Raw genomic sequence first — 26,819 nt, 5'->3', positions numbered from 1 at the left:
TGCGTGGGGAAAACCCCCCTCCCCACCCCACCCCCCACGGCTTGCCTGCCCCTGTGCAACAAGGTTTGTTCCCTTAGGGTGTGGCCCTATCCGCAAAGTGTTTTCTAGAATATTCATTCCCAATTCAGTTTTCACATGGTAGGAATGAGACATGTTTCCTCTCAGTGTTGTACATGCAGAACATAATTTGAAGACGGCAGTGTTTGCTGTGAACTTTCTGCACCAACCTACCCACTTCGGACATTGAGTCCAGAAGAAGCCAGAAGGTGGGAGGGGCTGCAGGTCTTCCCCTCCTCCGGCCCTTCAAAACCACCCTGCATCCCCGAAACATCCCCGCGGCCCCCTTCTGCTGAGGGGGGTGGTCCAGGTGGGGCTGAAGGACAAGGAATTCCAAGACTATCTGCTAGGTTAGGTCTGTTCGCCATTTTTCTCACTTTTAAATTGTGGTAAAATTACTGTGATGCAACGTATCATGATGACCATTTTAAGTGTACAGGTCAGTGATAAAAAGTCCACACACACTGGGAATTCCCTGGAGTCCAGTGGTTAGGACTCCACCCTTTCACTAAGGGTGCAGTTTTGATCCCTGGTTGGGGAACTAAGATCCTGCAAGCCCTGTGGCTTGGCAAGGAAAGAAGGGACCGAGGGGGGAGGAGAGGAGAGGGAGGGAAGAAAGTACATCCATGTGGCTGTATAACCATGCCCACCATCCATCTCCAGAATTTTCTCATCTTCCCAAACTGAAATTCTGTCCTCAATCACACACTCACTCCCCATCCACCCTCCCCCAGCCCTGGTACCTAACCATTCTACTTTCTGTCTCTATGAACGTAGCCACTAAGGACTTCATATAAGTGGAATCATATACTTTGGCCAGGCTTCCCAGGTGGCATTAGTGGTAAAGAACATGCCTACCTATGCAGGAGACCTAAGAGATGCAGGTTTGATCCCTGGGTTGGGAAGATCCCCTGGAGAAGGGCTTGGTAACCCACTCTAGTATTCTTGCCTGGGAAATCCCGTGAACAGAGAGGAGCCTGGTGGGCTACAGTCCATGGGGTCACGAAGAATCAGACACGATTGAAGTGACTTAGCGCACACACACATATACTTTGGCCACCTGATGCAAAGAACTGACTCATTGAAAAAGACCCTGATGCTGGGAAAGACGAGGGCAGGAGGAGAAGGGGGCGACAGAGGATGAGATGGTTGGATGACGTCATCAACTCAACATGAGTTTGAGCAAATTCCAGGAGATAATGGACAGGGAAGCCTGGCGATCTGCAGTCCATGGGATCACAGAGACTCAAACATGACTGAGCGACTGAACAACAACATACAGTATTTGTCCTTTTGTGACTGGCTTACTTCACTCAGCACAGTGTCTTTGAATGAAATCCATCCATGTTATAGCCTGTGTCAGAATTTTCTTCCTTTTACAGCTACTATTACGCCTTTTTTTAAGCATAAAAATTGTTTTTATGGAAAGTGATGCACAGTGCAGAAAGTTCCAGCAGCACAAAAAAGCACACGGAGAAAAGTAGGCACCCAAGTCTCTCTGAAGGCAGCTGCCCCCCAGCACCCCCAAGGAGGTGCCTCCATGTGGCTCGTTGTCTTTCTGGGACAGCCTCCCTGAACCATCACATGCTGTTGTCTGGGGGCCCTCTCCTGTGGTACAAGGCCATTTCCATGGTGACTAGTGAGGGGAGGGGGAGTTATTCATGGGCACCTCCTACACCCGCCCCCGCTGCCGGAAATTTCCCTGGACAGACGTCTTCCTGCGCGTGTGTATCTGCCATAAATTTCTAGACACGGAACTCCTGAGTCAAACCACCCTCCTCAGGGCGGGGAAGAGCTGCCCCCGCCGCCCCCAGCTTCCCCTGAGCAGGTTTCCTGCTCTCTCCTGGAGGGGCAGCAGGGGGTCCCCATCCCCATTTTCCTGTGCGGTGAGAGTGTCCCCATCATCACTGATCATGTGTGCTGTGAAATGCAGGCATGGGGCTGAATGTGTCACTGGTGTTGGAGGAAACTGCTCGGAAATGAGGGAGAGGCTCCTGGCTGTGACCCCTGCTCCCACTGAAGCTCCCCAGGCCTCAGTATCTGCCCCCCAACCCTGGGGCTGGGGGCAAGGACCTCGGCATCTCAGCCTCCAGCTGCACTGACTCTATCATGGACTGCTTGGTCATTTCCTGGCTGGTCCCCGTGTCCCCAACTGTGTGTCTAGATTAGGGCTCGTCATACCAGGACACTGTCATCCAATCCCCACTCCAACCCCTCGTTCATTTCTTCCTCCCTCAGCCCCACGGTTCCCTCAGGATCCTCCTGCTCTCTGACCTTGCCCCCACCACCGTGGCCCAGCCCTGACCACACAGAGACCAAGAACCCCCAGGGTGGGATGGCATAGCCCCTTCTGAGGTCTGGAGGGGGGATCTTATTCAGGAGAGAGGAGTACCCTTCCCTCTGGATGGGACATGGAGAGGTCTCTGCGGTGAAGGCCCGAAGGGAAGGGGGCTCGGGGAGCTCTCTGGGCTAGCTGGCCACCTCCCTCCAGCTCAGGCACGGCTGTAGCCCCTGGTCACACCTGGAACCCCAGGTGGAGGGTGGGACCAGGACAGGAGAAGAAGGGGCTTTGAGAAAAGGAAACAGGCCCCTCCCAGAGAGCCACCACTGGGCTCCCCTGAGACCCCCAGGACAGTACATGGTCAGCACTGGGGCCCTGGCTGAAGACCAAACCCTCCTCCGTAGTTCTCCTCAGCAGACCCCAGGCTCACAAGGCCTTCCGCCCTCTCCATCTTACTCTGCATCTGCCTGGGGGCCTGTGCTGCGTTAGGCAACATGAAGTCAGGCAGCCCCCACAGAGGGCCAGGGGCATTCATGGGGGGTCCGCTCCCCTCTTCTGACCTCTGACCTGGTGTCCTGCCTGCCAGAGCTGGGGGTGGGGATTTGGGAGGAGAGGGCTTCAGGAGGGGCCAAGAGTTCCTGATTGCGGGGGGAGAGACGTGGTACAGAGGGCTGGTTCCAAGAGGGGGAGGGACATGGTTCCAGAGGGCTGGAACTGAGATGTGACCGGCCAACAAGAAGTGGCCACTTGGCCCACGGGGGCTTCCGAGGCTGGGCCTGGGCTGGAGGCGGGGGCTGCTGCCTGACACCCCCTCCTCCTCCATCTCACTGGCTCAGCAACTAGAGCCCGAGTGACCCCAGCTGCCCGATCTCCTGAGGCCAGGCCTTGGGCCGCCCACCCACTCGTGAGGACAGGGGCTGTCTTATCCTCCGCCGGCACTCAGGAAGTTGGGGGTGGGGGTCCAGCCAGGCAGGAAGCCCGAGGTCAGCCGGCCACAGCCCAGAGCAGCGAGCACCCAGCCCCGCCAACATGTGGGTGCTCTTGCTGCTGTGGCCTCTGGCCCTGGGGCTCAGCCTGGGTGACACCCAGACTCCCATCGGCTATGAGGAGGTGGGGAGCGCAGCAGAAGGCGATGGTGAGTGACCTCAGGCTCTGCCTTGGGACTGAGAGGGAGGTCGCCCAGAGCTAGCAAAGGGAAGACAGCGAACTGGGGGTAAGGGGGTCTTCCAGGCCAGCCTGGAGTCCACAGGGCTGGGGGTGCCCGTATCCAGCTCTGTCCCGGGGGCTCCTGGGAACTGGGGCCCACTCTAGTTTCTCAGCAGGTAGCACCATCCAGCCGGGGAGCCAGATTGGGGGTCGGCGGGGTGCTGATGTTTCTGTCCCCTTCCCTCTGGATCTCTCTCCCCCCAGACAGCACACCAAGGCCCCACCCCCGCGGCTTCCCCGGCCAGCCCTGTGCCAATGACAGCGACACTCTGGAGCTCCCTCCCAACTCTCGGGCCCTGCTGCTGGGCTGGGTGCCCACGAGGCTGGTGCCTGCACTCTATGGGCTGGCCCTGGCAGTGGGGCTGCCTGCCAACAGCCTGGCGCTGTGGGTGCTGGCCACGCAGGTGCCCCGACTGCCCTCCACCATGCTGCTGATGAACCTGGCGGCCGCTGACCTGCTGCTGGCGCTGGCGTTGCCGCCACGGATCGCCTACCACCTGCGGGGCCAGCGCTGGCCCTTTGGCGAGGCCGCCTGCCGCCTGGACACAGCCGCACTCTACGGCCACCTGTACGGCTCCCTGTTGCTGCTGGCCGCTGTCAGCCTGGACCGCTACCTGGCCGTGGTGCACCCGCTGCGTGCCCGCACCCTGCGAGGCCAGCGCCTGGCCAGCGGGCTCTGCGTCACAGCCTGGCTGGCGGCGGCTGCCCTGGCGATGCCCCTGGCGCTGCAGCAGCAGACCTTCCGGCTGTCACGCTCTGACCACGTGCTGTGTCACGATGCGCTGCCCGTCGGCGCCCAGGCCTCTTACTGGCGGCCCGCCTTCATCTGCCTCGCGGTGTTCGGCTGCTTCCTGCCGCTGCTGGCCGTGGTGCTGAGCTACGGGGCCACTCTACGCACGCTGGCGGCGGGGGGCCGGCGCTACGGCCATGCGCTGCGGCTGACCGCACTGGTGCTGGCCTCCGCCGTGGCCCTTTTCGCGCCCAGCAACGTGCTGCTACTGCTGCACTTCTCAAACCCCGGCCCTGAAGCCTGGGGGGACCTGTACGCCGCCTACGTGCCCAGCCTGGCGCTCAGCACCCTCAACAGCTGCGTGGACCCCTTCATCTATTACTACGTGTCTGCCGAGTTCAGGAGCAAGGTGCAGGAGGGGTTGCTCCGCCGGGCACCTGCCGCCGCCACGGCCTCCAGGGAGGGGGGCAGCCGGGCGACAGGGACCCGGTCCTCCTCGCTTATGTGACAGGCCCTTCACAGGCTGGATGAACAGACAGGGAGTCGTTCTGGGTTGAATAGGGTCCCCTCCAGATTCACATCCACTGGGAACCTCTCATGGTGAGCTTATTCGGAAACAGGGTCTTTGCAGGTGTGATTAGCTAGAATGAGGTCACACTGGAATACAGGGTGGGCCCGAAATCCGATGTGACTGGTGTCCTTACAAGAAGAGGATGCAGAGACACACAGGGAAGAGGGTCACTTGCCAGTGGAGGCAGAGGTGGGGTGATGTGGCCACAAGCCACAGACTGCTGGCAGCGACGACAAGCAGCCAGGGGAGCAGCCTGGGATAGTGTCCCTCAGAGCCCCTGGAGGGAGCCAGCGCTGCCTACACCTTAATCTCGGACTTCTAGCCTCCAGAACTGCCAGAGAATAAACTTCTGTTGTTTGAAGTCACCTCGTTTGTGGTACTGAGTTATGGAAGCCCCAGGAAAAGATGGGGATTAAATGTAGGTTCCTGGGTCTGACCAGCTCCGTTGAGACAGAGTCCAAGGTAGGGATGAGGTGAGGCTGATGCTGCCTTAAGACCTGCTGTAGGACCCCACCCAGGAGGAGGCTTGGGCCCCCTACACCCCCAGGGGTCAAGGCAGCTGGGAGCCCTGTTGCCGGTCCTTAGCCCCAGAAGCCAGGCTCTGACTTTGAGATGGGCTTTATGGTTCTGAGGCACCCCCCTCAGCTCCCCAAAGCCTGGTGCAACCCATCATTGGGAGCCACGGGGCTCAGCCTCCCTCTGTGATCCTGGTTACAACACATCACCTCCTGCCCCTTACCTGGTCTGATCCCTCTTCTGTCAGCTCCCCCGTGGAGTGGGTGGGTGGGGCAACAGGAGGATTTAGAGTGTGCCCCCAGGGTCAGGGGGCTGCAGCTTTGCAAACCCCACCCCCAACCACTTGAAGGCTGCTTTGAATCGAGTTGGGGGACACCATGTGTGGAGGAGTGACCACAGCCCCAGACACACACACACATACACACACACATAACCTGCTGCTCCCCACACGCATGGGCAGCACAGGGCACTGTGTTGGGAGCCCCTGAGGCATCAGCTGTGGGGGTAAGCAAGCCATCCTCAGAGGCAGGGGGAATGGGCACCATTTCTGGGCTCCCCATTGAGTTCATGTCTCAGGTCTGGGGAAGAGTGATCAGTCCCAGGACACACACACATGCTTGCCCACATAAAAGGGAGCCTGGGGCCATGTGAATAATGTCAATGAAGCATATCGTGTCACTAACCTGGTGTGATGACATAATGGAGTATCCCAAGATGTTACCATTGGGGAAAGTTGGGTGAAAGGGTACCTGAGACCTCTCTCTGTTGCTATGTTGCTGTTGTTTAGTCACTCAGTCGTGTCCCACTCTTTGCCACCCATGGACTGTAGCCTGCCAGGGTTCTCTGTCCATGGGATTTCCCAGGCAGGAATGCTGGAGAGGGTTGCCATTTCCTTCTCCAGGGGATCTTCCTGACCCAGGATAGAACTCAGGTCTTCTGTATTGACAGGCGGGTTCTAAGCCCCCATATTGGAATGATTCTTTACAAATGCACTGAATTTATGATTATCTTGGGGTTCAGGTATTCCAAAGCCTCTTCCCCATCCTCCTTGGAAAGGCTGGGCTGTAGACGAAGGAATGGAAGCAAAGGGCCAGATGAGAGCTGGCTTCAGCCTTTGGAGCTGCCCCTCAGCCTCCCCAGCCCACAGGAGGTTCAAGCCTGTCAGGGACTTGAAGGAAATGAGCTTTTATTTTTCCAGCAGCCTCCACGGCAAGTGGGCAACAGGGCTTGGCCAAGGGAACTGTAACCTTGTAGGCTTGTGGGGGTCAGGGATCAGCACTGCATGACGGGGACCCACAGGCTGGGCCGCCCGGTCTCTGTGCTGTCCCAAGATGAGCTGTGTGGGCTGAAATAAATACCACCGTGGAGGGAGAAGACAGGCCAACACAGGGGAGGAGCAGCTCGGAGGCAGGTCTGCGCACATGGCTTTGGTTGGTCTGGAGCTGGGACACCCTCCCAGGTTGCTAGTGGGGGTGACAATCCTCCAGGTGGGGTCCCGGGAGAGCAGGGGTTCAAGGGGCGGTGAGGTCCAGAAGCAGGAAGATGAAAGTGCATCTTCTTAGAGCCCAGAACTTCCCCACAGAGCCTGGTGCCATCCAGACCAAACACTCAAGGGGCCCCTGAGGTTAGATGGGGCTGCAGGGACTGTGACAGATCTGGGGCAATTTGGGGTTCGGGTCCTGGGGCTCAGCAGCTTGGGTGGCCCAAAGGGAGACTGGGACTTCTGCATTTTGGAGAAGAGGGGCCTGTTTTGTTTCCAAGTTGCTGATGCTGTGTCTGAGACTTGGCCAGAGTCGTGTCCCCTCAGAAACAGGCCTTTGGGCACGAGTCCTTCCCAGAGATGTCGCTTCTCTGGGGAGCAGCGCATCAGGCTGTGGGAGCTCCTCCAGCCACCCAGCCTGTGGGCTACGGGGTGGGGCGCCTGGGGCTCCAGCTGCAGCTGGGGAGGAGGGGGAAGGGGCCTCCAGCCACCCCACTGATGTCCTCCCTGTTGAGGTGGGGGCTGGGCCCCTGGGAGGCCTACCATCCATCAGGGCAGGTCTCTGCCAGTCCACTTATCGGGTTCAATTGGAAGCAAGGGTCACCTGGGGTGGGGTCTACCAGCCCCTAGACAGTCAAGTCTCCCGTCACCGGCCCTCTTCCGGCAGGTAGAAATCACAGCCTGATCACGTCTGCCAGCTTGGAGTTTTAGGAGGAGAAGCCACTCTGACTGATAGGAGAGAAGGAAAGACGCCTGTGGGCTGCCAGGCCTTGGGGGAGGGGCTGCGGACCCTCCCCGTGCACTGGCCTCCAAGTGGCGCTCAGGACGGCTGCTTCCACCCACTGAGACAGGAGCACCCCCTGGAATAGAGGTGGGGTACATGGTCCAGCCAGGCCCCTCACAGTGACGGGATGGGGTGCTCACTTTTGGTAAGAATGAGTGTAGCTTGCATGGGACCACCATTCAAATCGAGAACATATCCGTGGAACTCAATCAGCTATGAAAAGGAAGGAACTACTGACACGACACCACGCACGGATGGTGTTGTGTCAGTAGTTCACTTTTCTCACTCACTCTATTGCGTGAAAAAAAGCCAGTCTCAAAAGGTTACATACCCCTTGATTCTGTTCACAAAGCAGCCCGGAAGTGACAAAATTATAGGGTGGGAGGACAGATGAATGGCTTGGGGAAAGCAAGGTGGGTGTGGCAGCTAAAGGGATCCTTGAGGTGATGGGCTGTCCAGTATCTTGACTGCAGTCATGATTACAAAAAGCTACAAGTGCTGAAAGGGGCTTCCCTGATAGCTCAGTTGGTAAAGAATCTGCCTGCAATGCAGGAGACCATGGTTTGATTCCCGGGTCAGGAAAATCCTCTGGAGAAGGGATAGGCTAACCCACTCCAGTATTCTTGGGCTTCTCTTGTGGCTCAGCTGGTAAAGAATCCGTCTGCAATGCAGGAGATCTAGGTCCGATCCCTGGGTTGGGAAGATCCCCTGGAGAAGGAAAAGGCTACCCACTCCAGTATTCTGGCCTGGAGAATTCCATGGACTGTATAGTCCATGGGGTGGCAAAGAGTCGGACATGACTGAGCGAGTTTCACTTTCACATGTGCGGGAACTGCAGACTCACTGGATACACGTAAATGTGGTGAAATATGAGTAAGAAGGGTAGACTGTACTGATGTCAGTTTCCTGGTATAATACTGTAACTTGAATTCTTGGCCATGTGACCAATGAGGGGAACTGGATGAAGGGCATCTAAAGCTCTCTTTGTTATTTCTTACAACTGCCCGTGAACCTACGGTGGTTTCAAAATTTCAACTTTAATAAAAAATCTCCCCTTCCATAACGAAAATAAAAGCAGATCTGTCTCAGAAGACACTGGAAAGAATGGGCAACACTTGGGAGACTTTAAAGGTGTTGTCATTTAGTCGCTAAGTCATGTCCAACTCTTTTGCAACCCCGTGGACTGCAGCCCTCCAGGCTCCTCTGTCCGTGGGATTCTCCAGGCAAGAATACTGGAGTGGGTTGCCATTTCCTTCTTCAGAGGACCTTCCCCACCCAGGGATCGAACCCGTGTTTCCTGCATTGATAAGTGGATTCTTTACCGCTGAGTCACCACTGTACATATGACAATTATAGCATGAGGGACAGGAGGGGACAACACATGGACATAAACGCTTCAAAGTTGCTACGTTTTGGTGAAATGGTTACCATACTCCCACCAAGTAGACTGTGAAAAGTTTAAAGACATATATAGTTTGGTTCCTCAGAGCTACCATAACTGAATCAAAATGGAATTCTAAAAGATATTCAGTTAATCCAAAAGAGGGCATGGAGCAGACTTCCCTGGTGGTCCAGTGGTTAAGAATCTGCCTGGCAACGCAGGGGACATGGCTTCGATGCCTGTTCAGGGAACTAAGATTCCACAGGCTGCGGAGCAACTAAGGCCACACACCACACATCACTAGAGAGTCTATACGCCATAACTACTGAAGCCCGAGGGCCACAACTACTGAGCCTTCAAGCTGCAACTGGAGCTTGAAGAGCTTCTGTGCTCTGCAATGAAACAGCCCCCATGCTGTAACTAAAACCCAATGTAGCCAAATAAATGAATTAAAAAAAAAATTTTTTTTTAAGAAATTTGATTAGGAAGGAGAAAAGAGAGATAGGGTGTGTGAAGTGGAGGGGGGAAAAAGAGGGCATGGAAAGGAAAACGAAGCAAAAATACTGCAGCAGTAACCCTAAACCCAGCTCTACCAGTAATTACATGCGTGTGGACTAAACCCGGTGCCTAGTGCAAGACGGTGCACCCTTAAGTCTTCAGGACTTTGGTGACTGCTGGGAGAAAAGCTTTCCTACTGGTTTGCTGAGTGGTGATATAAACCACCCTTTGCCACCAGCATGGGGTGGAGAGACCCTTACCACCCAGGAAGGCAGGGCTCTGAGTCTGGCCAGTGCAGCCAGCCTCCAGGACCTGGCACTTACCTAAGCTGCTAGATCAACCTGCTGTTTAAACCACTTGAGTTGAGTTGGCTCAAACCAAAAGATTTGCCTCCTCCAGGAAACCCCTTTCCAGACTCCCCGCACAGAGCTCTCTGGTCTCCTGACATTTCCTCCATCCTTCCCTCAGGGGGACAAAGATTCTCTCCCTGACCAAACTCCACTTGGGCTCCTCTGAGCTCTTTTTCACCTCAGTCTCAAATTCCAGGCTTCCGTGTTCATCTTGACACTGTCCAGCTGGAGCAAGAATCTGGCTAATATGTCAATTTAGCCAGAACCCCATATCCTCCACATTGATCCCTCTTGATATCTGATTGGGTTCTTCATCCTCCCCCGCCCCTCCCCATCTCTCATGATCTCTCAATCAACCTGGCCTGCCATCAGCAAGAATAAGGTTCAGTCTCTTTAGCTAGAATATCTCCCCTCCACTCCCTATTGTTTCCTCTCAGTAGTTTTCCATCCACTGACTCCCCTTCCCCACTCCTTGGCTATGCTTACTATGCTTAGTTGCTCAGAAGTGTCGGACTCTTTGCAACCCCACGGACTGTAGCCTACCAGCCTCCTCTGTCCATGGGGATTCTCCAGGCAAGAATACTAGAGTGGGCTGCCGTGCCCTCCTCCAGGGGATCTTCCCACCCCAGGTCTCCCACATTGCAGGCGGATTCTTCATCAGCTAAGCCATCAAGGAAACCCAAGAATACTGGAGTGCATAGCCTATCCCTTCTCCAGGGGATCTTCTGGACCCAGGAATTGAACCAGGGTCTCCTGCATTACAGGCAGATTCTTTACCAGCTGGGCTACCAGGGAAGTGCTCCTTGGCCATAAAGTCCAGCACCCCCGCCTTTTTTTTTTTTTTTTTTGTATTAGGTGTGTGTGCTTAGTTGCTTTGCTTAGTCATGTCCAATTCTTCTTGACCCTGTGGATTGTAGCCCGCCAGGCTCCTCTGTCTATGGGATTCTCCAGGCAAGAATACTGGAGTGGGTTGCCATTCCCTTCTCCAGGGGATCTTCCTGACCCAGTGATTGAACCCAGGTCTCCTGCATTGCAGGCAAATTCTTTACCATCTGAGCCAGTTGGGTAAAATTTCAACCCCAGTGCAAGACTCCATAGCGCCCCCTCTTGAAAAAAACATTCCTTCATCAGGAATATTCCCTGCTGGCTCAGACGGTAAAGCGTCTGCCTACAATGCAGGAGACCTGGGTTCAATCCCTGGATTGGGAAGATCCCCTGGAGAAGGTAATGGCAACCCACTCCAGTACTCTTGCCTGGAAAATCCCATGGGCTACAGTCCTTGGGGTCGCAAAGAGTTGGACACGACTGGGCAACTTCACTTCTCACTTCTCATCATGAATAACTTATTTAAAAGGGAGAGTGGGTCTGTCCTGAGGTCCAGTCCTTGGGAGGGCTTCTTAAGCTCACCCTACACATACAGGCTGCTCTCTGATGTGCGTTGAGTGGATGCAGGTCAAGGGAGAACAGGTTATCTACCTCATCCCCCAAAACCTTGCAGGTCGACCCTCCATCAGTAGCTCCCATTTCCTGCTGGGTTCCATGGTGGAGGGAGACTGGGGGCAGATCCAGCTCTCACCTGTCCTCTGCTTCCTTATCCAAGTCCACCAGCTCATGGCCAGCTGCCAGGTGCCCGGTGTCCAGGGGACCCAAGTCATACTCGTAGCTGTACAAGGCCAAGGCTGGTGTCGGCTGCTCTGGAAGGAAGGACTGAGTCAGTAGGGAAGGCACTGGAGGGAGAGGATCTGAATGACTAACAGCCCAGGGGGCTTGAGGAAAGATGTGTGGCCCAGAGCAACAGACAGGAGGTGAGGTCACAAGGTGGGGAAGGGGACACGGAAATCAGAGATGGGGAGACTCAGAAAAGTACCAAGTTGGGATGGGGCTGGAGAGAGACTGACCAAGATGGAGGAGATAAAAAGGGCTCTTGCTGCTAAGACTCTTTTGCGACCCCATGGACTGTAGCCCGCCATGAGATTTTCCAGGCAATACTGGAGTGGGTTACCATTTCCTCCTCCAGGGGATCTTCCCCACCCAGGGATCAAAAACGAGTCTCCTGCATTGCAGGCAAACTCTACCGCTGAGCCACCAAGGAAGCCCAGTGCAAAAGGACTCAGACGCAAAGAGGTGATGAGAGGAGATGGCATGATGGAGAGATGGAGCCATACATTCTGGGACGAGGTGGAGCCCCCGAGGCCTGCCGTGGGGTGGGTCCTCACCAAGCGCGCAGCGGCCAAGGGGCGCGGGCTCCAATCTCACGCGGCGGCGGCAGGCGGCCTCCTGCAGGTGGCAGGCGCTGGCGTAGACTACGCCGTCGGAGCCGCACACCGGGTCCCCGCTGATGCTGCAGGCGCGGGCGCAGCCACAGCGCGTGACTGTCACCGCTTCCTCCGGAACAGCCACAGGACCTCGCTCTTCCGGGGACCAGCCTGGTGGGCGAGGAGAAGTTGTCAGGGCCCTGGCAACTCCAAGCTCCCCACTTGGCCCTCGCCTCTCTCCCTGGGCCTGGGATGGAGAAGTCTCTAGGGACCAGAACCAGGCTCCACAGAGTGGAGACAGTGCCCGGGAAGCCCTGAGCCCTGACCTGGTGGAATTTCACGCGAGTATTTGCCTAGTATTTACGAAAACAAAATTTAAAAATAAAACTTTTGAACTAAATGCAATCTAAATTCATTTCGAGGAACTCCACTCTGCCCTTCGCTGCCGCCAGTCTGCGCTCACGGCTTGGGTCCCTGGATCCGGACACCCTCTGGCTTGTGGGGGAGGGGAGGCAAGGGCTCCCCTCCCGGCCTCCGGCTTCTACGCCCGCCCCTCCCACCGCGGTAGGCCCCGCCCCTCGTCACTCCCCGCTCCCTCTTGGCTCCGCCTCCCGCTCGGATCCGCCCCCTCACCTCTGCCCACACCCGCCCCGCCAGGACCCGCCTCTTCACTGCCCGCCCCACCTCGATGGGCCCCGCCCCCATCCAACTAGGACCCCGCCCCCTTCCGCTGCTCACTCAGTTCAGTTCAGTTCAGTCGCTCAGTCGTGTCAGACTCTTTGCGACCCCATGAACCACAGCACGCCAGGCCTCCCTGTCCATCACCAACTCCCGGAGTTCACCCAAACCCATGTCCATTGAGTCGGTGATGCGATCCAGCCATCGCATCCTCTGTCGCCCCCTTCTCCTCCTGCCTTCAATCTTTCCCAGCATCAGGGTCTTTTCCAATGAGTCAGCTCTTCGCATCAGGTGGCCAAAGTATTGGAGTTTCAGCTTCAGCATCAGTCCTTCCAATGAACACCCAGGACTTATCTCCTTTAGGATGGACTGGTTGGATCTCCTTGCAGTCCAAGGGACTCTCAAGATTCTTCTCCAACACCACAGTTCAAAAGCATCAATTCTTCGATGCTCAGCTTTCTTTATAGTCCAACTCTCACATCCATACATGACCTCTAATCCTTGCTTCCTCCACCCTGTCTGCGCACTCCAACCCCCTCGGCTCAGGACGCGCGCCCTTGACCGAGCTGGGCCTTCCTCCTTTTACCACGCTGTATGCTCCTCTGCCTGACGACTCCCTCCAAATGGGCAGCCCTCCCCCAGGCCCATGGGTCGTGTTGGGGTGGCGGGTTCTCCAAAGGGGCAGTGGCCTCGCGCACTCACCGGGGCCCTGAGCCAGAGCGCGCTCCACTTCGTTGCACGCAGGCCCCGCGCACAGCTCCCGGGCGAGCGGGCTGTGTGCGCTGACATTGTAGAAGCGCGTGGCCTCAAAGGCTGCGGGACCAAGAGAGAAGGGTGACCAGGTGATGGGTGACGGTGAGGGACCGAGCTGGGGTTGCGGGTGGCGGACGTGGGCCTACCAGGCTCATAGTAGTCGTACACCAAGATGGGCAGCGCCGACGTCCTGCCCACGACGTGCTCCCGGAGCGCCCGGAACTGCACGCACGTCAAACACCGGCTGGGGATCTGCGGGGGCAGTGAGCAGGCTCAGACTTGGCTGGCCCACTAGGGCTGGAGACTGAGCTTCGGCCTCTGTGCTCTATGATGCCACAAAGTGTGAACCCAGAACTGGTTGATTGCGGGGTGCCCCGGAGGCGTGAAACAGAAACCCGATCTTATTTCGATTTTGTGGGTCCTTCCACCCACGTGGGAAGTGTCTCAACTGGTCTTTCATCTCCCACACTTAGCATGGCAGGTGCCCTTCCTCCCTCTGTGTGTGTGTGTGTGTGTGTATACATTCACAATCTTGTGCAACCACTGTCTGTAGAACTTTTCCATCTAGAAAAATGGTACAGATGAACCTGTTTGCAGGGCAGGAATAGAGATGGAGAGGTAGAGAATGGACATGTGGACACAGAGGGGGAAGAGGAGGGTTGGACGAATTGGGAGATCAGGATTGACATAAATACACTACCATGTGTACAGTGGCTAACTAGTGGGAAGCTGATGTATAATGGCACAGGAAGCTCAGCTCAGTGCTCTGTAGTGACCTAGAGGGGTGGGATGGGGGGCAAGGTGGGAGGGAGGTCCATGAGGGAGGGGATGTATGTGTACATACAGCTGATGTACTTCCTTGTACAGCAGAAACCAACACAACATTTATCCTCCAGTAAAAAAGAATGAAAGAAACTGCCATTTGCACCCATTGCTTATCCCCCCAACCCTGGAAACCACCCCACCAGTCTGCTCTCTGTCTGTTCAACTTAGCATGTTTTTGAGTTTCAGAAAGTCAGTGCTTCATTTTGATGCCTGAATACTATTCCACATCCCTCTTAACGTTTTCCACCAAAGTGAGCTGGCTGGGGCACAGAGCAGGCAGCCGTGCCAGCTCCGCATGGATCAACTCTTCCAGTTTCTTTTTCTTGGTATGAGAGCATTGCCAGAACCATTAATAGGCCATGGTGGCTACGCCCTCGCCAATGCAGCTGCTGTGGAGGCCTCCGCCCACCGCTACCCCAGCCCACAATACCTCATCAAAGTAGAAGAGCACTTTGCGGCCAGCCAGCTCGTACCTCTTCAGTGCCACGTGCTTGTCAAGGAGCAGCTGGCAAGGAAGCCAGAGTCAGGATCTGCCCAGCCCCTCTGCCCCCAATACTCCCGTCCTCTGATCTCCAAGGGCCCAAGGTGGGCTGGACCCATGAGGAGCCAAGGCCCCAGAGGCTGAGGAGTTTGCCCACAGGCATCCAGCAAGTCCCCATGGGCTGGACCAGGGGCTGGCAGCCAGCACCCCTGAGAGGGCATTCGAAGCTGGTTATCACTGTCCTGAGTGCCTGCCTCCACTTCCCTGCCACAGTCTCCCCCAGTCAAGTCTCAGCCCCAGGCCAAGTCCCCAAGGCACCCACTGAGCCCTGCCACCTGCTCCTGCACCATTCACCCCCCATCCCCATCCAGGACAGGCCGTGCTTTCCTGCTCCACCCTCCCCACACTGTTGACCTCCTAGGCAAGGCTGCTCCCCCTCTTGGTGACCATCTCCCCCACATGCAAAACGGGGCTGGTCTCTCTTTAAGCGGAGGGTGCTGGCAAGTCTCTGGAAGCACTCCCTGACAGCCCATGTCATCCCCAAAGAGCAAGCATCCTCGGTCACATGGGTAACAGCATAGATGGCCCAATGAGTGACACCTACTGGGAGAGACCCAACTCCTCCCCACCTGCCCCTCCGCAGATGGCCAGTCTCAGAGCACCAACTTTGCTGTGAGAAAGTAAGGCAAAAACAAAAACACAACCCCACTTTATGAAGGGCTAGGAATCTGCAACCAGGGCAGGTCCACAGACTCTGCCTGGCACCTGCCCACCAGCGCCACCTCACCTGTTCCAGGCTCTCAATGTCCGCCCGGAACCCTGACAGTAGGGGCACCTCCAGGACTGCCATGTTGGAGGACCCTGCATGCAGCCACCTGTTGATGAAAGCAGAGAAAGAGGGGCGCTTGAACTCAAGCCTCTCAGTGGAATTCATGGTCCGCTCTGTCCCCACAACCCTCCAGCCTGCCCCGGGTCTGGCTGGCAGCCCATCTGCACGGACACTGTTGGCGGGGTCATTGGTCATTCAATTTCACAGTTGAAACACTGAAACCATAAGGAAAAGGCCTTGCCAAGTGTTCTTGGCCTGACCCAGGTCAATCCTAAAGGAAATCAACCCTGAATATTCATTGGAAGGACTGATGCTGAAGCTGAAGGTCCAATACTTTGGCCACCTGATGCGCAGAGCCAACTCACTGGAAAAGACCCTGATGCTGGGAAAGATTAAGGGCAAGAGGAGGAGGGGCTGACAGAAGTTGAGATGGTTGGATGGCATCACTGACTCAATGGACATGAGTTTGAGCAAACTCTGGGGGGTATCGACTGGGTGGAACAGTGGTAAATATTCTGCCTGCCAATGCAGGAGACGCAGGAGGTATGGGTTTGATCCCTGGGGCAGGAAAATCCCCTGGAGAAGGGAATGGCAACCCACTTGAGTATTCTTGCCTGGAGAATCCCCCATGGACAGAGAAGCCTGGTGTGCTACAATCCATAGTGTCACAAAGAGTCAGACACGACTGAGTGGCTGAACGACAACCACCATGTGCCTCCGGTGTGGGAAACGGCTCTGTGGGGCCCAGGGAGCCCAGGCTGCTCCCCAGGGCCAGCCCTCAGTTTCCCCTTCTGTGCCATGGGGGAGGCAGTGGTTTAACACTGCCTCTAGGGCCTGCTGTGTGCCAGACCCTCCCTGTGTTGGGTACAGGTGACAGGGAGGCTGATAGTCACTGAGGGCCCTGCAGACAGTGGGCAAAAAGGACAGGATGACCAGAGCCCCTGGGATGGGCAGAGGAGGCTTCTACGGAGGTGAGGCCTAAGAGGTACCATACCCAGCTGGCACATGGTTAGTTTCTTCCCATCTGAGAAAGGAACAGAGGTGTCCCCAGTGGACATGCCAGGGCCAGTCCAGCTGCTTCTTGTTCCTCCACCCAACTAGATGGTGGTCACAGCCCTGCTGAGTGGTACCACCCCAAGTCTCATTGAGAACCAGAAATGGTTCGGGGACCCACTACTCTGGGGCTTGGGCCCAGTTGGGCTTGTTCTTCAGAACCTCCCAAGTTGGGGGCGGCCTTGGACACATGAGGGATAAGGGTCAAGGTTAAGGAAGGTGCCTGGGCAGCTCTGATGGGCTTCAGCTCCATGGCTACCAACCACCTTTGGGTGCCCCCATCATTGCCATGGCAATGAGCATCCTTTGTGGGCAGCTGCGTGCACCCCCTCCTCCTGAGGACCCTCTGTGAACTGGTCCTAGGGTCACACCTGGGGTGGGTGGGTCATGTAAGGGCCACAAACAGCCGTCCCTCCCAGCCCCATCTGCCACTGGAGTCTGCTGCACCCATTCAGAAGCACTTCCATTTATTTCACTCATTTCAGAAATCATCTGTAGTGTAAGCTTTTGATTGCAAAGGTATCCATTTCAAAGACATTCATCTTAAATAAAGATATTGACAGCTACTAACAAAGGAAACGGGCTGCCCCCACCCATGAATATCTCTCTTTCAGAAAGCCCTGGATAGGGACTTCCCTGATGGTCCAGTTGTTAAGACTCTGCACTTCCACTGCAGGGGGCACAGGCTCCTGGTCAGGGAGCTAAGATTCTGCATACAGTATGTGGGACGGTCAAAAAAAAAAAAAATAGCCTTGGGTAACTTAAATAACTGACTACTTGGGTCACCCTGCCTTCCCCTTCCTGCACCTCAGTTACTGTTCTTATATTTTAAACTCACCAATAAAGAGTGAATCCACAAAACCCTAAGCACACCCCTCCCCTCAGATTTCAATAAAGGTAGAACCGCAGGTCCATGACTTCTCTCTATCTCTCTACCTGTGACCTCACCGTGTGACCCCCAGGAGGGTCAAGTACCCTCCAGGACCTGTGAGTAAGAAATCTGGTTCTTCACAGTTCCCTGATGGGTGTTGCTGAGGGGTGTCTTGTAATCAGAATAAGGACCACGGGGGCTGGTCAGCCACAACTTTGGCTTTAATCGGGGAAATATCTATGGGGCCAGATAAGTCCCCCAGACGTTCCCTGCTGAGAGCATCACTCTACAAAACATCACCCAGGTGGGAGTGCCAGCCAGCGGAGCAGGAGGCCTTACCTGGTGCACACCTCCAGGGTCACCTGGTACTCCTGGTGATGCTGGTCAGCTGCTGGGTCATCATCATCAGCTGAGGAAGCAGGTGAGGGGGATCGCTGCTGCTCAGCCTCGGGCTCCTGGAGGTTCACCAGCAGCTGGAAGGATGGCTTGGCCACCGGGTCGGGCACATTGTAGGTGACATCAATCTAGGGGATGGGGGAGGACAGAGGCTTAGGGGCTGTGGGGGTGGAGAAGGGAAAGACAGGGGCAGGAGAAGGTGGGGGACAGCTAGAACGATGAGGTCAGTGATACTGGTGATAGTTCTGGGCATGGTCATCATTCCCTTTAATCCTGATGGTGTAGGTACAACCATCATCCATTCTTCCATGTCTCAAGCCCAGGTCTGTCTGCATACCAGGCTCCCTCTCCTATTATCCACTGTCTTGTCTGGGCTCCATTTTTCAGATGGAGAAGGTGAGGCTACAAGGGTCTCCTGGCTGACTTGCTCTCTGACCACTGGCCAAAGCTCAGGAGACCAGTCTGCCTCGCCCAGAACACAACTAAATCCTGAACCTGCTGACTAAGGGGCCTCAGGGAGGGCCAGGCTGAGTCTGGGCTGGGCATCTGCATTCAGACTTTGGCTGGGAGGATAACCTTGAGCCACCAGGCAAGTCCTACAGTGGAGGGTGGAGCAGCGGGCTCTGCTTAGGGTCAGAGACCACCAAAATGGGAATCAGATGCAGTTTCCCCCAAGGGGACACACTGCCATTTACCTTGGGTTCTGCCTTGGGCAGTGGTGGTGTGGTTTAGTTGCTAAGTCGTGTCTGACTCTTTTGCTAGTCCATGGACTGCAGCCTGCCAGGCTCCTCTGTCCATGGTATTCTCCAGGCAAGAATACTGGAGTGGGCTGCCATTTCTTTCTCCAGAGTGGGTGACATTTCAGGGGGCTGACAGGCTGTCTCAGGGTGGTTCTCACACACGCAGCCACCCCACTCAGCCTGGCCGGATAGTGAGCTCTTCTGTCTGCCCCTCCAGGGTCCCCTGGGAGCACTCCCCTTTCCCCAAAGCCTCACCTGCATCAGACAGCAGCCTTCACCCTTGGCGCTCACAAACAGCCCCGTGGGGAGGCTGGGGATCTGGGGAGAGAAGACGCTACAGTTCCCCTCCGTCCACCTGCAGACACACACGGACAGACAGGCAGCAAGGTGGGGCCACTCTCGCTGCCCTGCCCCTCAACCCTGGTCCTGGGAACACGCACCGCGGCCATCTGCAGAAGCTTCTGGTTGCCCCTGTGCAGCTCGAAGGTCTCCTGGTAGTCCAAGTTGGTGGAGGCCAGGGAGACGGTGAGGTTGACGCCGCCTGCGTAGGACAAGATGGCGAACTCTGCCAAGGCCTGCAGAGCCACGCAGGTGTCCTGGGGACAGAGCGGGAGACCGAAGTCAGCCCCAGAAGGGGGTCAGCCACAGTGCCTCCACCCTGTGCCAGAGGTCTGGCCCAAACTGGGGGTCCCATGGACCATCACTGAAACCAGGGATTCATGTGGCTGGAATGGAGAGCAGATCTGGTGTAGACACCCACAGAGCTGGGGACCCCAGGCAGCTGGGGGGCATCTCCACTGAAGGAGGGGCTGGTCTCTATCCCAGAGCCTGGCGCATCCATCCCTCGGCCCCATCCTTCCATCCTCTCTTGGACTTCATGCTCCCAGAGGTGCTGGTAAGGAGCCGTCCAAAGACTTGAAGCACTGGGTAACTTCCCAGATGGCTCTGAGCCCCGAGCCTAGGCCACCCAGACCTGAGCCCCTCCCTCTGGCTCTGCCTGGCACACCTGAGTAGAAGAGAAGCCCCCGAGGGCGTTCCGCTGCTGGGACAGCCACTTCACCACAGGCAGGGCAGTGGCCACATCTCCTAGGAGGGTGTAGGTCAGCAGGGCATAAGCTGTCATTTCCACTTCGGCCGAGACCACTGCAATGGAAGAGGCCAGCTGGGACCAAGGACCCAGTGCCCAAAGCAGGCACTGGGGGTGGGGTGGCCAGTACCTGTCTGATAGACCCCGTCACTGAAGCTTAGGAACGCATCCTTGTCCACATCCCGGGAACCCGTCAAGCTCCAGTGGGTCACCCCATCTGCAAGGCCAGGACAGATCAAGGCTGGACCCCAGTGGAAGAGGGTACCAGGGAAAGATGGTGGAGACAGTAAGGGCCTTGGGGCTACATCTCAGATCTGCAACTACAGTGTCAAATCCAACCCGTCCTGCACCCCTGGTTGCTGCTGCTGCTCAGTCACTTCAGTCGCATCTGACTCTTTGTGACCCTATGGAGCCTGCCAGCCTCCTCTGTCTATGGGATTCTCCAGGCAAGAACACTGGAGTGGGTTGCCATGTTCTCCTCCAGGGGATCTTCCTGACCCAGGGATTGAACCCACATTTCCTGCGTCTCTGGCACTACAGGCAGATACTTTACCATTGAGCCCACTGGGGAAGCCCTGGCAGATATTACCAATCCATGGGTGCTTTTCTGAACCACCAACAGACATCACTAATCAATGGCTGCTCTTCTGCATCCCTGGCAGACATCCTTAATCAATGGTCTCCCTTCTGGCTGGGGCCCTGATGCAGGCCGGGGTTATCCTCCCTTTGGGCCCAGGAAGTCACTCCCTATTTCCAAAGACACCAAGGATTCTAAGCTCATGTGTGGTGTAAAAAGCCCTCAAACCACAGAGAAATCAGCCCTCCCAGCCTCAGATCTTGAGCATTTAGTCCTAAATTGACACCATCATTCAATTGGGTGGTTTTAGAATTTTGCTTTTTAAGTAATTTCTTCTTCTTCTTCTTCTTCTTCTTAAGCAGAGAAGGTGAATGGAAGCTTGATCCCAGTGCAGCTGCTGGGGAAGGCCAGGGGGCAGGGGAAGGGGACTGAGTTTGGAGACATTCCAAGAAGTCACAGCTCGGTGACTGGGGCTCCCCAAAAACAATGGGGAGTCATTTTGTAGTTGAGGAGATGGACACCACCAGATGGAAGAGGCTTTCTGAGGCTCACCCAGCAATGGGGGGCAGAGTGGCGTCTGGCTGCAGCCCTTCCCTGCCTCCCAGCACCCTGCCTGGGGATGGTTTCTAAGAAGCCTGGGGGATCTTCTACCAGGGATCCCTGAGCACTCTTCTCCCCAGTGGGGGCTGGGGTAACATCCTCTGTTTCATAAGGGAAGAAAATGATGCTCAGGCTCAAGCCATCTTATCAAATGAAGTCACTAGTAGAGGCAATAATGAATGAGTAATAAATGAGTAAGGGCTTCCCTGGTAGTTCAGACAGTAAAGAATCAGTCTGCAATGCAGAAGACCCAGGTTCAATCCCTGGGCCAAGGAGATCCCCTGGAGAAGAGAAAGGCAACCCTCTCTAGCATTTTTGCCTGGAGAATCCCATGGACAGAGGAGCCTGGCGGGATACAGTCCATGAGTAGCAAAGAGTCAGACACAACTGAGAGACTAACACGCACACAAGGACTTCCCTCGTGGCTCAGTGATAAAGAATCTGCCTCCCAATGCCAGAGATGCGGGTTCAATCTCTGTGTGGGGAAGACCCCTGGAGGAGGAAATGGTAAGCCACTCCAGTAGTCTTGCCTGGGAAATCCCCTGGACAGAGGAGCCTGGTGGGCTACAGCCCATGGGTTAGCAAAAGAGTCGGACACGACTTAGCAACTAAACAACAACAACAAATAAACGAGTAAACAAAACAGAGTGAGCCAAGGACGCCTCCTTAGTTTCAAGCACGTGTCCATGAGCTGTTTGCTGGGGCCTGCTGGGGTGGTGGGCAAGGGCACCTACCCTGGGTGATGGCCAGGCTGCGGAGTTTTCGCAGAGCGGCGGGGGCTGCGGGGCTGCGGAGCAGGGTCAGCGCGTAGGCAGTCAGGGCACTGCTGTAGGGGTCCGTAACCAGGGATGTACTGGACTCCAGGAAGAGTCTGGCTTTGGTAATGGCACCCCTCTCCTCCTGCAGGGTAGGGTTGGGGTGGGGTGGAAGTGGATCCCTGGGAGGCTGCTCAGCCTGCACCAGGCAGACCACCCTCCTGAAAGTCCCAGGGGCATGCCTGGGGAAACCACTGGATGGCTTGCAGCCCCTTACTTTGTATACTTCTGGTGCATGATTGTCTATAGCCCCAGCTCTCAAAACCCCTTTCCCTTTCTTTTATTAATATGTTGGTGCCAACTTTTTCCAAATGAAGTCTGAGCACCACAGTTCAACTCAGAGACACTCAGGAGGAAGCAGGGAAAGCCCTGGCTGCCCTGCCCCATACCACTCTATCATCAGGCTGGCTTCTAAGACCTCCCAGCTCAGGCCCACCTCATCCTCCAAGCCTCACTTCAATTGTCACCTCCTCCAGGAAGACCACCAACCCTGATCATGCTCCTGCTCCACAGTGTGAGCGGCTGGAGGACAGAAACCAAGTCCATTGTCCAGTGATGGCCTTAGTTCAGAGAAGCTGCCCAGTAGTATAGGTTAAATGGAAACATGAGTGAGTCAAAACATTCATGAATTTAAGGACTTCCCTGGTGATCCAGTGGCTAAGATTCCACATTCCCAACGCAGGGGGCCTGGGTTCAATCCCTGGTCAGGGAATGAGGTCCCACATGCTGCAACTAAGAGTTTGCATGCAGCAATTAAAGATCCCAAATGCTGCAAAGAGGATTGAAGTCCTGTGTGCCACAAACTAAGACCCAGTGCAGCCAAATAAATAAGAAAATACTGTTTGTTTGTTTGTTTTTAAGTAGACATTTCTTGTCTTATGGATCTGGAGGCCAGAAGTCTGAGATCAATGTGTTGGCAAGGTCGGTTCTTTCTGAGGGCCATGAGGAGAGAATCTGCTCCAGGCCTCTCTCCTGGCTTGGAGCTAGCCATCTTCTCCCTGTATCTTCACAGCATCTTCCTTCTGTGAGGGTCTCTGTGTCCTAATGTCCTCCTTTTCCCAGGGTACCAGTCATATTGGATCAGTACCCACCCTAAAGTCCACGTTTTAACATGACTACCTCTTTAAAGGCCTTGTCTGTAAATACAATCACATTCTGGAGTCTGGGGCTGGATCTGTATCTCCCCTTCACAGATTTGTATCCTGAAGCCTTAATCCCCAGTGGTTGTGGCGGGGGGTGGGAGGGGGCGTGGACCGGTGCTTTGGGAGATTATTAGGTTTAGATGAGACCAAGAGAGTGGAGCTTCCCTGGTAGCTCAGCTGGTAAAGAATCTGCCTGCTAGGCAGGACAGCCTGGTTCAATTCCTGGGTCAGGAAGAATACCCACTCCAGTATTCTTGCCTGAAGATTTCCATGGACTAACACACACACAAGAAAGTGGAGCCCCTATAATCAATTTGACTGCTTATAAGGGAGACCACAGTGGTCTCTCTCTCTCTCTCCTTCTCTCCCCTCAACCCCATCCCACCTCTCTTCATGGTCGTGCACCAAGAAAAGGCCACATGAAGACACAGAGAGAAGATGACTGACTACAAGTCAGGAAGAGACCCCTCATTAAGAATTGAACTGAAAAAAAAAAAAGAACTGGGTCAGCCATAACACTGACCTTGGACTTTCCGGTCTCTAGAACCATCAGAAATAAATGTCTTCTAGGACGTAGAAGCAATCTAAATGTCCACTTATAGAGGAATGGATAAAGGAGATGTGGTACATATATACAATGGTATATCACTCAGCCTTAAAAAGGAATAAAAGGGTGCCATTTACAGACACGTGGATTTACCTAGAGACTGTCACACAAAGTGGGGTAAGTCAGAAAGACAAAAGCAAATACTGTATGTTAACACATATATGTGGAATCTAGAAAAATGGTGCAGATGAACCTATTTGCAAAGCAGAAACAGAGACGCGGTATAGAGAACAAATGTATGGACACGAAGGGGGAAGACGGGGGGATGAATTGGGAGGTTGGGATTGACATATACACACTACTATGTATAAAATAGATAACTATGAGAACCTACTATATAGCACAGGGAACCCTACTCAACGCTCTGGTGACCTAAAGGGGAAGGAAATTCAAAAAAGAGAGGGGATATATGTACATGTGGGTTTCCCAGTTGGCACTGGTGGTAAAGAACCGATCTGCCAATGCAGGAGACATGGGTTCGATCCCTGGGTCACGGAGATTCCCCTGGAGGAGGGCATGGCAAGCCACTCCAGTGTTCTTGCCTGGAGAATCCCATGAACAGAGGAGCTTAGCGGCCTACAGTCCATGGGGTGGCAAAGAATCAGACACAACTGAAGTGACTTAGCACGCATGCATATGTATATGTATAGCTGATTCACTTTGCTGTTCAGTAGACTCTAACACAGCACTGTAAAGCAACTACACTCCAATAAAAATTTTTTTAAAAAGAAACAAAGGTCTGTTGTTGAAGTCCCCGGTCTGTGGTGTTTTGTGACAGCAGTCTGAGCTGACTTAGGGGGCTGGGGTTTCGGGCAACCTAATTCAACCTCTTTACACAGGGCAAGTTAGGGGCCCTCTGGGCAAAGCATGTGGGACACGGAGAGTCTTAGGTCACAGCAGTCACAAATCTACATTGTGAGGCGGAAAAGTCTGAGAAGCGCCACAAATGACAATTCATCATCAGAGGTTTTGGAATTGGCACAGATGTGAGGAACGGTGGAATCCCTAGCCTGGAGGCTGAGATCTGTCTATCCTGGGAGCTCCCTCTGCAGGGGACATGCCACTCCCACTTGGGACAGCCTCACAGAAGTGACAACAACCCTTGAGTTCCTTGGGACATCTAAGCCTTGCTGGGTCCAGTACTAACTGTCCCCAAAGGTTCTAGACTTTTCTCCCCCAAAGCATTTATAAGTTAAAATTTTTTTTTATTTTTTGGCTGCACTGCACGACATGTGGGACCTTAGTTCCCAACCAAGGATCAAACCCAAGACCCTGCATTGGGAGCACGGAGTCTTTAACTACAGGACCACCAGGGAAGTCCCAACCAACATTTTGTATCGGGCTTCCTAAAGCCAGCCCACAGGTCACTGTCCAGGATAATGAATGAGCTTCAAATGATTCTCCAAATGGGGGCTGGGGGCTACGGACAGTCCTGGGAAGGCTCGTACTCAGGGACACACACATGTCCCTCATGACTACCACCAGAATCTCTCATGCATCTGCTTAGGTCACAAGAAGTGGTAAGGTCAGAAGTGCTTAGGTCACAAGAACTGTAACCATTGGAAAGCATGAAAATGTCCCATTAATGAACAGAAGGAGGACAGCAAGGAAGAAATAGAAGCTGAAGATGGCCAGAAGATGGCCAGCCTGGCTGGCAAGGGGAAACTGCTTGCTCGCTCCTCCAGCCCAGCATCTCCCGGGCCCCCTGCACTTACCTCCGAGGCTGGGTCCACTTCCAAGAGCGCGGCCACCACATAGGCTGTCAGTGGGACTGTGCCATGGATCCCACCCTGTAAGAGGATTTGTGGGTCTCACCCCAACCAGAGGGGACAGCCTGCCAACCCCACTGGCCTCAGTCAAACCCGGGGAGCAAGCAGCACAAGGCCAGGGCTCCCAGAAGAGGCTGAGAGGCTGCTGACCTGAATGTCCTTGTTCAGAATCCTGCCCACTGCTGGGAAGGAGCCATCTGCCTGCTGCTGCTGGACAATCCAGTCCTTGGCGGCTTCCAGCTCCAGAGGGTCAATGAAGATAAAACTGCGAGCCTGGGCGAAGGACTTTAGGACAAAGGCCGTGAGCCTGAAACAGGATGGAGTACAGGCTGAGAGAGCTGCAGTCTGGGCTGTCCCAAAACAAAGTCACCTCCCATGTGCCCCTTGAGGGACTGTGGTACACTCCCCACATCACCCAAGACTCTGCTTCCTTCTCTGTAAGACATGAGGTCCCAGTCTGCCCTGTTGTGAGCACTTGATGGAAGTGTGTGGGCACCCAGCAGGGCCTGATGATACAGCCTATCTTCCCTGTTAACTCCCTCCCACCTGGGAAGCACCTTTTTCTGAGCCTGTCAAGTCCCCCACCACCACCATGTGTGAAAGACCTTCCTTGTTGCTCCTCCATAACCATTCCCCAAGAGATCCCGAGTTTTGCTGAGATATCCCAGGGAAAAGCAGCAACAAGGTACCCTGGACACTTGGGCCCCTCTGTAGCCCTAGTCAGCCACAGCCATGAGCATTCCAGTCCCCAGGTCTGCAAATGGCTTTGGAATGGGCACGTGAGGTGATGCCTGGAGAGCTGCAGCCATTTTGCTACCACAAGGAGAGCAGCCACTGTGCTGAGGAGGTCCACAGGGACCAAGGGAAAGAATCAGGGGCCCAGGTGCATTGTCAAGCTGCCAGACTGGCCAGTCCTGGAGACTCCTTAGCTCTGCAGTGTGAACTGATGTTCAGAATTCCTCTTTCAGCCATTTTTATATAGTTTGCAGCTGAAAACATCCCACAAACCCATTCAGTCACTCAGTTACCCAGGTCCTGAACGCAGAGTGCTCCTACTTCCTTTCTTTACAAGATGAAGTCTTATTTGTTGTCCTCTCAGTATTCATTGAGAAGTCTTCTCAGTGTGCAACCCAGGGGTTGCACAGAGGAAGGTTCTCAGAGGAAGCCTCCCAGCACTTCCACTAGCACTTAGCACCTCCACTCTTGGATGAGCTGGCTGCTTCTAGACTCCCAGGCCCTCCCTCTGTGTCCACCCATATCTCTGCAGCCTGTCCCTTGTTCGCCCCATCCCCCAGCCCAACTATAGCTAGTGCACCCTGAATGGGAGATGATGGGGCTGGGGGATGAATGAATGAAAAAATGAACTCAGAAGAACCACCGGATGGAAACCAGGGAGCCAAGAGGGACAAACAGCAGAACTGTCAGCAAGGGAAATGCCCCAACTCAAGATGAAAGAGTAATCCATTCTCTTCAAAATCAAGTGGTTC

General features: G+C 55.0%; 2 protein-coding genes across 4 annotated transcripts in view; one reads left to right on the top strand and one right to left on the bottom strand.

Moving 5' to 3' along the window:
- Positions 1–3,339: 3,339 nt before the first annotated feature.
- F2RL3 (F2R like thrombin or trypsin receptor 3) lies at positions 3,340–6,039 on the top strand. Its single transcript, XM_081496574.1, has 2 exons — positions 3,340–3,473; positions 3,749–6,039. The coding sequence occupies exons 1-2, from the start codon at positions 3,368–3,370 to the stop codon at positions 4,780–4,782; spliced, it is 1,140 nt and encodes a 379-aa protein (XP_081352700.1). The 5' UTR covers positions 3,340–3,367; the 3' UTR covers positions 4,783–6,039.
- Positions 6,040–6,530: 491 nt separating this feature from the next.
- Positions 6,531–26,819, bottom strand: part of CPAMD8 (C3 and PZP like alpha-2-macroglobulin domain containing 8) — a 99,885-nt gene continuing 79,596 nt past the window's right edge. For 2 of the 3 annotated variants that reach the window (XM_081496570.1, XM_081496571.1), the window contains 15 exons: positions 25,483–25,639; positions 25,279–25,353; positions 21,734–21,899; positions 19,953–20,039; positions 19,742–19,878; positions 19,176–19,331; positions 18,991–19,053; positions 17,939–18,123; positions 15,634–15,721; positions 14,796–14,870; positions 13,687–13,792; positions 13,490–13,600; positions 12,071–12,280; positions 11,431–11,548; positions 6,531–7,570 (listed from right to left, as the gene is read on the bottom strand). In XM_081496570.1, coding sequence (XP_081352696.1) covers positions 7,549–7,570; positions 11,431–11,548; positions 12,071–12,280; positions 13,490–13,600; positions 13,687–13,792; positions 14,796–14,870; positions 15,634–15,721; positions 17,939–18,123; positions 18,991–19,053; positions 19,176–19,331; positions 19,742–19,878; positions 19,953–20,039; positions 21,734–21,899; positions 25,279–25,353; positions 25,483–25,639 — 1,756 coding nt within the window. In that variant the 3' untranslated portion in view covers positions 6,531–7,548. Of the gene's footprint in view, positions 7,702–11,430; positions 11,549–12,070; positions 12,281–13,489; positions 13,601–13,686; positions 13,793–14,795; positions 14,871–15,633; positions 15,722–17,938; positions 18,124–18,990; positions 19,054–19,175; positions 19,332–19,741; positions 19,879–19,952; positions 20,040–21,733; positions 21,900–25,278; positions 25,354–25,482; positions 25,640–26,819 lie in introns of all 3 variants that reach the window. The other variant, XM_081496569.1, reaches the window with a different exon arrangement.

This window comes from Giraffa tippelskirchi, chromosome 6, assembly GCF_054371585.1.
Source record: "Giraffa tippelskirchi isolate mGirTip1 chromosome 6, T2T-mGirTip1v1.2.pri, whole genome shotgun sequence".
In the NCBI taxonomy this organism is placed as follows: Eukaryota; Metazoa; Chordata; class Mammalia; order Artiodactyla; family Giraffidae; genus Giraffa; species Giraffa tippelskirchi.
Note: the sequence above shows the minus strand (reverse complement) of the source record. Positions and strands in the feature narration are given on the sequence as shown.

Excerpts from the sequence above, each read along its gene's own strand:
- F2RL3 (XM_081496574.1), top strand. The coding sequence starts at position 3,368 with ATGTGGGTGCTCTTGCTGCTGTGGCCTCTGGCCCTGGGGCTCAGCCTG. Across the intron at positions 3,474-3,748 it reads GAGCGCAGCAGAAGGCGATG|ACAGCACACCAAGGCCCCAC; the intron begins GTGAGTGACCTC and ends CTCTCCCCCCAG.